General features: G+C 36.0%; 1 protein-coding gene across 1 annotated transcript; it reads right to left on the bottom strand.

The window, feature by feature from the left end:
* Nucleotides 1-363: 363 nt before the first annotated feature.
* Nucleotides 364-1,308, bottom strand: LOC126076417 (olfactory receptor 6C68-like). The gene has a single exon (XM_049884940.1). The coding sequence runs from the start codon at nt 1,306-1,308 to the stop codon at nt 364-366; it is 945 nt and encodes a 314-aa protein (XP_049740897.1).
* Between the last annotated feature and the right edge of the window lie 9,652 nt (nt 1,309-10,960).

Here is a 10,960-nt window from a genome sequence, read left to right on the forward strand (position 1 = left end):
ATATTTTTCTTTAGATTTTGCCATTTTACTATAGATTTTTAAAAGTTTGTGAGTTAAATCTGTCATTTTTAAAAAAAAATAGGGGCAACAGTTTTGTCTTGCTTAATAATGACTTGTCCACACTCATAAAGTCAACTTGATAAGCATCTGAAAAGAAGAAAATTGGTGATTTCAGCATGGAAGTTGCTAACTAAAAGTGATATATTTTATCTACCATAGAGCATTGTTAAATAGTTGTTCAATAATGAATTGATGAGAGAAATAATGATTACATGACTATGAGATCAGCCTGATTGCTCTATAGGTTAAGTAATTTATGAAAAATATAAAGTAAATATACACATTTTAACATGATTTATCAACTTAGGTACACTTCTTTGAGAGGAATGCAATTTTTTTGAGTGAGTCATTAAAGGATTGTTTAACTTGCTTATTCCTCAGGGTATATATGAAAGGATTCAACATTGGTGATATGGATGAAATGAGTACTGACACACCTTTATTAATCTCTCCCTGTTCTTTTGCAGAAGGATTGACATAGATGAAGATGCAGCTGCCATAGGTGATGGAAACTACAATCATGTGGGAAGAACAAGTGGAAAAGGCCTTTTTTCTTTGTTGAACAGCAGGGAATTTTAGAATTGTCTTCATGATATATATGTAGGAGAGAACTACACATACCAGAGTAATGATGAAGGTCAGCACAGCACAGGCTATAACCATCTGCTCAATTAACCACGTGTCTGAGCATGAGATTTTTAGGAGAGGAGATGCATCACAGCCAAAATGATCAATGACATTAGAGTCACAGAATTCCAGATTAAAACCTAAGCTAAGTGGTGGGAGGATAATCATAAATCCTGCCATCCAACAGCAGATGACCATGGTTTTACATACTTTGTTCCTCATGATTGTCATATAATGCAAGGGCTTGCAGATGGCCACATAGCGATCATAAGACATGGTGGCCAAAAGGAAAAATTCAGTCACCCCAAAGAGATCTGTAAAAAATAGTTGAATGGCACATGCGTTATAGGTAATTGTTTTGTCTCCAGTTGATATACTGTGCAGGAATTTTGGAACACAGGCAGTTGTAAATGAGATTTCTAGGAAAGAGAAATTTTGGAGGAAAAAATACATGGGTGTTTTAAGGTGGGGATCCACCAAGGTGAGGGTGATGATGGTCAGATTTCCAGTTACACTCAACACGTAGGTGGTAAGTAGGAAAATAAAAAGCAAAACCTGCAGCTGAGGATCTCCCGTCAGTCCCAGAAGGATGAATGTTGTTATTGCTGTGTGGTTTCTCATTATTGACTTCTGGGGAAAGCAAAGCCTGCATGTGAATGTCAGAGAGATTTGAACTGCTGAATTCAGTAACAAAATCAGGTCATGATGACTACATTTCCACATTCAACTTATCCAACACCCCTGAGTTTTATGTGTTGATCCAAGGAGCACATTTTCTGTTGTGTAGTGAGCTGAGTTCCCTGATTTATTAACACAGAATGGTCAAACGAGATTTTTAAAAATCAATTTTTGTCATTTAACTATAGTTTAACTTTTCTTTATCACTTTTTTATAATTACTTAGTAATGCATTTAACATTTTAACTTCTGCTTCGGGGTCTGTGCACTTTTACTCCTAAATATCCAAATGCGTAATTTTACATGTCCATGTTAAGCTTGTAGCTGCTCCTTGAATTACACTGTATGGTACAACCTGATGGTTTTTCTGCACTGTTTTATCACATCGTGAGGCAGCGTTGAGTACAATAAATGCACTGTGGGAGAATATAAAGAATTGAAAAAGTGTACTTTCATGCTTTCAATTAGCCTGGTTCAGATTAGAACACATTTCATACAACATATTTTGCAGTGCTCAGAAGAAAAGTCAAGGTTAAATTGCTGAATCTTCTCACCACGACAATATGTACCCTCCCTTGTCTTTTCCTTCAAGTTCACACACTGTGCCTATTTATGCATTTTGCATTCATTTCTCAACGTATTACTATCTCACTTTCTACTACATAAGGCTTCTAAATCTGTTTCATCATGCATCTTCTTTTTACTTAATTCAGTGTACAATCATAATTATGGCAAACCTTTACGAGTCTCTTGCCATGCTCCAGGCACTGTTCTAGGCATATTACATATATAACTGATATAATCCTGTGAAGTGGGAGGTATATGATCTCCATCTGCAAATGAGAAAATGGAGGCACAGAGAGATAAAGTATGTGTCCACTGTTTCCTAGAAAGTGGCCAGCGTCCCAACTCTAATCGTTGCATGCTGATGATTGGTGCACATTTACCTGAACGTTTAGTTTAATGAAAACAGTGCTTCTATTAGTATTCAAAACCTTAAAGTAGGGTACCCAGAAAGATAATTTATTGTCTAAGGAACATGTTTGATTAGTAAAGGGAGAAATATTAGCAATTATATTAATACAACTACCTGGTGTAAATGGGATTGTTAAGGGCAAAAACTAAATATGAATCTCTATTTATATACAATCACGGTCTCAATTTATGTTTAGTATCAGAGCTGATGAACATAAAAACAAAATTAGCCAAGTACAACTGGCTTATTTTCCTTGTCTTATTACTTACCTTTTGTTATTCTTGTCCTTTTTGTTATCTGATGTTAAATCAGGCCCAACTCATGGCAAGCTTATGTGTTACAGAGTAGAACTGGTCCATATGGTTTTCTTGGCTGTAGTCTTTACAGAAACAGATTACCAGGCCTTTTCTTTCAAAAAGCCTTGCGTGGGTTCTAACCACCAACATTTAGGTTAACAGCTGATTGCAAACTGCAAGTGCCATTATTCTTTAAGTATATAGATTCCTCTACAGTCAATATTTTTCTCAGTAAAGACTGGAGGCTAGGGGCTCTGTCAACCTGAGCTAAGATGAACTGCTAGCTAAGAATTATTTATCATTTATTTCTAATTACATTTGTACATATTCATAGATTTCTAACTTGAGAGTAATGTCTCCAAGGCTCCAAATTTTCTAACCGTTACTGAGTCCCAAAGGTATCTCGTAGCAATAAGTCATTTTCTTGCGGGTTTAAAATATTTTCCTCAGAAAGTCTTGAAGTGTGTAATACCAGAGGCTTGAAAAGTGTCTTTTTTTCATTTTTTTTTAAATTCAGTGAACACTGTCTTCATTACTGTAGACCCGATATAGAGAGAGAGATCCCCATGGCAGAGAGACCCTACCACAGGACAGGGATAGGACAGGGGTATGAATCTAGGCTCAGTGTAGATGAAACCTGATAGAAAGCTGGACTCTAGAGCAGGGCATTACCATCAGGAGGTAAGTCTCTAGTTCACACTGAGAACCTTCTTTCCTGTTCTCCTTTTCAGAATCTTGAGGCATCACCTGGTAATAGGAGTGCTCTTGGTATTTAATTCAGCTTTCTTATGTCTTAAAACTATTTTTCATTGTCAATACTCAATATTTTGCATTTACTTGAATTCAGACTCACATCAGTATTAAGCACTTAATAGTCTCTTCATATTCATATTGACTATGTTCTGCTTTAAATATTTGACTTTAAGAAAGAATTTAATTTTATAAAATGTTAGAAATGGATAATAAACTATCAGTCAATATATCAGTCTAAAGTCATTATGCGTGTGTAGCTTTTTTTTTTTCCGTACATGTATGTTTGTGGGGGATTTTTCTTATGAATATTCCCTCATATTAGGCCTGGTAATTATTTGTATAGCCATAGTTCTAGAAAAAATTGTAACTCATAAATGACTTTTGGAATTTTTTAAATCAAATGCTAACATCAGTAGTCAGCATACTGATTATTTAAGCCTAATACTTGTAAGAGATCATGGTGGCATAGTGGTTGAGTTTGGCTGCTAACCAAGAGGTCAGCAGTTCAAATCCATCGGGCTCTCCTTGGAACCCCTATTGGGCAGTTCTACTCGGTGGTATAGGGTTGCAATAGGACAACAGGTTAACTTTGGTTTAAGAGAGAAATGCATCATGATGCTCCCCTACAATAAAAATAACTGAAGTAACAAACCTTTTCATACTTACCCTTGTAGCGGTATTTCATGGCATCTGTTGGTAGTTTACTTTCAGATGTTCATAATGGACACAGGTTGAACAATAATATGCTGGTGGAGATATATATTTTCTCAAGGAAAACCACTGAAGCCAGAAAGGACCCAGAAACATTTTACACTATAAAAGGATTCTTCCATGAGACAGAAGGAGTCATTTTAAACCAAGCAGATATGTTCTTGTTCTCTAGCTAGCTAAAATAAAGGAATGCTGGGTATGCCATGAACTATCAGGGTCGGGGGTGTCATGAGTTATCAGGTAGTTAGAGATAGTTGGTCTAAGCTTATTGGTCAGAAAAACATATTTGCCACTAAATGTTAAAGCTAGTTACTTTATATAGTCATTCTTTAACAGGAGACAATAGAGTCAAGGAGCAAAAGAGTCCTTGGTGACCCTTAGTTGAAAGTCACTAAGGAATCTTCAGTATAATTAGTTTTGGCAATCAACCTCACAGGGGCAGTAAATGGGGCAGAGCCCTCAGGGAAGAGAATAGCAGTGATAGCATCACACATGCTATGATGGTGCTGGGCAATGGAAGTTAAATAATAAGACTTTTTACATTTTTTCCTGTGTTGTCTAAGATGGTGGAGCTTGCATAAGATTCTTTCCTTTTTTTTTTCCATAAGTAAATCAGTAATATTTTTAAAAATAAAAAGATAAAAAGGAAACAGTGGCACAGAGATAAACATTGCTAATTACTTCATAAAAGTAATGTCAGAGATTATTCCACCCAAACATAAGTAAACCTTCAAAACGGTTTTGCAATCTAGCATTTCATCCAGTGTATTATGGGTTTCTTTAATTATGGATATATTTAATTAAATGTTAAAATGATTTCAGTAAAAATCCTATTGTGATATTTAAAAGTACTAAATTCTTTAATACCCATACATTTTTATATAAAGAATAATAGTAAAGAAGCATTTGCCCTAATAAGTGTGATTCTATGTTACAAAGGTACAGTGAACAAAATGTTGCTATTTGATGCAAGTCTTAAATAGCAAATCAACGGAATAATATATTTTTTCCTGAAATAGCTTCAATGGTTTTATACATTTTTGGGGTGATAAAGATTACAGTTTAAATGAATGAGGACTTAATCATAATTTGAGTAAAAAAAGTGTTTGATGATATTTCATACTTTCCATGACAAAAAAAATCTCAAATAGACTAGAGATGTAAATCTTAAAAATTAAGCAATAACAGACATGAAAACAATTGGAGAATATTTAAATCAATTTAGTTTTGTAAAGGACAAACTAAGCATACATAATAGTGCATTATAAAAATGTTGACAATTATCACACCTAAAATAGAAGTTTTATACACCATAAAATAAAATAAAAAGTTTAAAACAAATTTAAAACTGGGAATTATATTTTAAACATATATTATAAGCATAAACATAATGGAATTAAAAATAGAAATATCTAGGTTTAGCTTATGAGAGTACAATGTTGCTCTGGTGGGGTACCTTGGATCAAATACACATTTTATGATATAACTCGCTGGAAATACATGTCGAAAGTCCTAAAATTTATAAAGTTTTCTAACTTCAAGTAAGCATTTCTCTTACACAAATGGTAGAGCATTAAAATATTCAAATGCATGAAGATAGTTATATAAAAAACTCTTATAGCAGTGGTTTTTGATACAAATGAGAAATGTGAATAATTAAATTTTCTAACTAGCGGTACTTATTACCAAAACAAGGTTCAGTCACTAAAAATTAATGCAAACCTCTGATATTAGTAAAATTCAAAAAAGAACAATTTTAACCAATAAATTTGAAATTATTTTTGGAAAGAAAATAGTATGAAATGTTTCTGTAAGGCACATGCAGACATTTAATACATCATTTTAAGTAGTGGAAATCATAAAATAACTTTCCAACAATAGGGTATGAATGTACGGTTCTGTCATATGATAGTATGTTATATAGACTTTAAAAATGATTAGACATATTGATACATAGAAAATATGAATGGTATATTGTTAAATATAAAATCAATTAGGTTTTAGCACAAAATGTATGTGTATATATGTATACATATATGTACCCATGCTAGATATGTATACATAAAGCTATATGGACAAAAGATTGACGTTGCCAAGGATTTCACTGTACTTGGATCCACAATCAACACCCATGGAAGCAGCAGTCAAGAAATTGAATGATATATTGTTTTGGGCAAATCTGCTGTAAAAAGACCTCTTTAAAATGTTAAAAATCATAGATGTCGCTTTGTGGACTAAAATGTGCCTAATCCAAGTCATGGTCTTTTTAATCACCTCATGTGCATGTGGAAGCTGGACAATGAATAAAGAAGACTGAAAAAGAATTGATGCTTTTGATTTATGGTGCTGGTGAAGAATATTGAAAATACCATGAACAAAATAGTTTTGGAAGAAGTACAAACAGAATGCTCCTTAGAAGTGAGCATGGCAAGACTTCATCTCACATACTTTGAAAATATTATCAGGAGGGACCAGTCCCTGAAGAAGGACATATGCTTAATAAAGCAGAGGGTCAGCAAAAGAGAGGAAGACCTTGAAGGAGATATATTGAAACAGTGGATGCAATAAAAGGGCCCAAACAATTGTGAGGATGGCACAGGACTGGGTAGTGTTTCACTCTATCATTTAAAGGGTTGCAGTCAATGAGAATGGACTTTACTGCACCTAACAACAAAAACAAGTTTATATATATTATGCCTGTACATAAAGTCACTGTGTCAATTATCTAGTACTGCTGTAACAGAAATGCCACAAGTGGATGGCTTTAACAAACATAAGTTTATTCTCTCACAGCCTGTTACGTTAGGTGCCGTCCAGTCGGTTTCAACTCATAATGACCCTATGTACAACAGAATGGAACACCCCCTGGCCCTGCGCCATCCTCTCAATCGTCGTTATGTATTGATCTCATTGTTGGAGCCACTGTGTCAATCCATCTTGTGGAGGGTCTTCCTCTTTTATCCTAGTGCTCTACTTTACCAAGTATAATGACCTTCTCCAGGAACTAATCCCTCCTGACAACATGTCACATGCATATGAAGTGACATTCATGGCTTGGGTCAGGAACACCTTAGTCTTCAAGGTGACATCTTTGCTTTTCAACACTTTAAAGGGGTCTTTTGGAACAGATTTCCCCAATTCAATGTGTCCTTTGATTTCTTGACTGTTGCTTCCGTGGATGTTGATTGCGGACCCAAGTAAAATGAAATTCTTGTCTCTGGTTATCATGAGGCTGCTAATTGGCGCAGTTGTGAGGATTTTTGTTTTCTTTATGTTGAAGCGTAATCCATACTGAAGGCTGTGGTCTTTAATCTTCATCAGTAAGTGCTTCAAGTCCTCTTTGTGTTTCAGCAAGCAAGGTTGTGTCGCCTGCATAAGGCAGGTTGTTATGACTCTTTCTCTAAACCTGCATATCACAGGTTGTTAATGAGTCTTCCTCCAATCCTGGTACCCTGTTCTTCATGTAGTCCAGCTTCTCAGATTATTTGTTCAGCATACAGATTGAATAAGTATGGTGAAACGATACAATCCCTGAAACAGGCACAGGAGACTGGAGAGCCTCGAGGCCAGAATAACAGACCCGTTGACCTGGGACTCTATCTCCTGGGTGGTGTTTCAAGACAACCCACACGTGCAGCCCTTGATGCACAAAGTCTTAAATATGTCTCTCTCAAGTTGTTTTTCAGAACCCCACAATGGGGGTGGCATCCTGCATATCTCTCTTGTAAGTTGTTTTTCAGGGCTCCACCATCGGGGGTGGTGTTACAAGATAACCCACATTCTCGACTCTGACGCATGAAGTTCCACATATCTTCCCTACAAGGTGCTTTCCAAAGATGAACAGGAATCAGCTGATCCCCAGGGTATATGCAGTGAGAATGGGTGCAACCTTACAATCTTGTCAAGTGGCAACTGAGACTGCGCAGTGGTGACGTGACATTGTCCAAACTGACTCCACCTGGATTCCAGATGCGCACGCACCTAACTTCTTAAACTCTCTCCCTCTCAGAAAGTCCTGCCTTTTTCCCCAGAAAGCAATGAATAAAACATGAGATCCTTTCTGCCTAAAACCACTTATAAACTCAGAAAAATCTCCATTCAGGGAGAGACTGGAGGCTAGCATAGGCAGAAGGAAGCCCTTCTCCGTCCCTCCCTGGTGAGCCATTGGTTTTTTCTCTGTCACTAATAAAACTTTGTGCAAACTTCTAAGCCGCTCCTGGTCATTCTTGGTCAGTAGAAGGCAAGAACCTAAACAGGACTCGGTCCCAAGCTGGGAAGCTTTGTCCTGCAACAACCTGGTGCACACCTTTCTTGACTTTAAACCATGCAGTATCCACTTGTTCTGTTCGAATGACTGCCTCTTGATCTGCTTACAGGTTCTTCATGAGCTCAATTAAGTGTTCTGGAATTCCCATTCTCCAAAATGTTATCCATAATTTGTTATGATCCACACAGTCAAATGCCTTTGCATAGTCGATAAAACACTGGTAAACATCTTTCTGGTATTCTCTGCTTTTAGCCAGGATCCATCTGACATCAGCAATGATATCCCTGGTTCCATGTCCTCTTCTGAATCCAGCTTAAATTTCTGGCAGTTCCCTGTCAACATACTGCTTCAGCTGCTTTTGAATGATCTTCAGCAAAATTTTACTTGTCTGTGATATTAATGATATTGTTCAGTAATTTCCGTATTTGGTTGGATCACCTTCCTTGGGAATAGGTGTAAACAGAGATCTCTTCCAGTTGGTTGGCCAGGTAGCTGCCTTTCAAATTTCTTGGCATAGACAAATGAGCCTTTCCAGTGCTGCATCCATTTGTTGAAACATCTCAATTGATATTTTGTTGATTCCCAGAGCCTTGTTTTTTGCCAATGCCTTCAGTGCAGCTTGGACTTCTTCCTTCAGTGCCATCAGTTCCTGATCACATGTCACCTCCTGAAATGGTTGAATGTCAACCAATTCTTTTTGGTATAGTGACTCTGTGTATTCCTTCCATCTTCTTTTAATGCTTTCCTGAATCCTTCAATATTGCAACTCAAGTCTTGAATTTTTTCTTCAGTTCTTTCAGCTTGAGAAATGCTGGGCGTGTTCTTCCCTTTTAGTTTTCTACCTCCAGGTCTTTACACACGTCATTATAATACTTTACTTTGAAATCATCTGTTCAGCTCTTTTACTTCATCATTTGTTCCTTTCGCTTTAGCTACTCTCACAGTCTAGTAGGCTAGAAGTCTGAACTCAGGGTGTCAGCTCTAGAGAAAGGTTTTCTCTGTCATTTATGGGGGAAGGTTCTTGTCATCAATCTTCCCAGGTCGAGGAGCTTCTCAGTGCAGGGACCCCCAGATCCAAAGGACGAACTATTCCTCTGTTTCTTGGTGGTACTAGGTCACCAAGTCTCTCCACTCGTTTTTTTTTTTTTTTTGTATCTTAAAAAAGATTGGCTTAAGACACAACCTAATCTTGTATATTGAGTTATGCCTCATTAATACAACTGCCTCTTATCCTGCGTCATTAACATCATAGAGATAGGATTTATAATACATAGGAAAATAACATCAGATAACAAAATTGTGAACAACCACACAGTACTGGAAATCATGGCCTAGTCAAGTTGACACATATTTTTGAGGGATGCAATGGAATCCATGACAGTCACTATGAGTCAAAGTCAACTCACCAGCACCTAACAACAATAGATCCTACGTTGTTTTCGCTGTACTTTCTCTGTGTCTATTGAAATCATATACTCTAATAGGAGCCTCATCTATTTTTCCTTTCAGTACTGTCAGTTTTTACTTTGTGCACTATGAAGCTCTGTTATTTACATCTAAGAATGTTATATCTTCTTAATGAACCGACACTCATGACGTTGTGAAATATCGTTGTATACCTCTGGTAATATTCTTTGCCCTGAAGTATACTTTGGTTGATGTTGGTATAGACATTTATGTTTTCTTATGTTTAATGTTTTCATTGTATCCCTCTCCCCTTCTTTTTACTTTTAACTTAGTTATGGCTTTCATCTAAAATGTGTATTTTGAAAGATAGCAGAGTTGGATATTGCTTTATTATCAAAACTGATTGTCTCAGCCCTGAATTGTAACGTTAAGACTATTTCGATATCATATAATTATTGATATGGTTAAGTTTAAACCTACCATCTTGCTATTTGTTTGCTATATATCACATACGTGTTTGTCCCCGTTTCCTGTTTTTACTGCCTTCTTTTCAATTGACTGTATGATTTTGCATTCCATTTTATATCTTCTTTTGGTTTATTAGCTTTATATATATTTTTTTATTTTTCTGTTTATTGATTTAGAGTTTGTAATATAAATCCTTAATCCATAGAAGTTCATATTTAAATAATGTTATAACATTTCACGAGTTATATATGAATCAGATGACAGCATACTTCTATTTTTGTCCCCTCCTATCCTTTGTGTTACTGTTAATTTTATTTCCACATGTGTTATGAACTCTGTATTTGCTATCATTGTTGTATAAAAAATTACCACAACATTAGCAGCTTAAAACAATAGTCATTTATTATCTCACAGTTTCTGTGGCTCAGAAATCTGAGCACAACTTAGCTAAATGCTCTGATTCAGGTTCTTTCATAAGTCTACGATCAATGTGTTATCAAGGCTGCTTTCTGTCACTACAAAACAAGTCTGTCCCTCTGTCCATTTTCCCATAACATTTATCACTTCCTTTAAGCTATCACTGGCAGAATTCTCAATGTTCAAATATTTATCAAGAGTTTGTTCTAGGCAGTTTAGGCATTCTTCATCATGCTCTTCAAAGTCCTCTGAGACTCTGCCCATTGTCTGTTTCCAAAGCAACCCCACATTCAAAGGTATT

Source organism: Elephas maximus, chromosome 4 (assembly GCF_024166365.1).
Source record: "Elephas maximus indicus isolate mEleMax1 chromosome 4, mEleMax1 primary haplotype, whole genome shotgun sequence".
In the NCBI taxonomy this organism is placed as follows: domain Eukaryota; kingdom Metazoa; phylum Chordata; class Mammalia; order Proboscidea; family Elephantidae; genus Elephas; species Elephas maximus.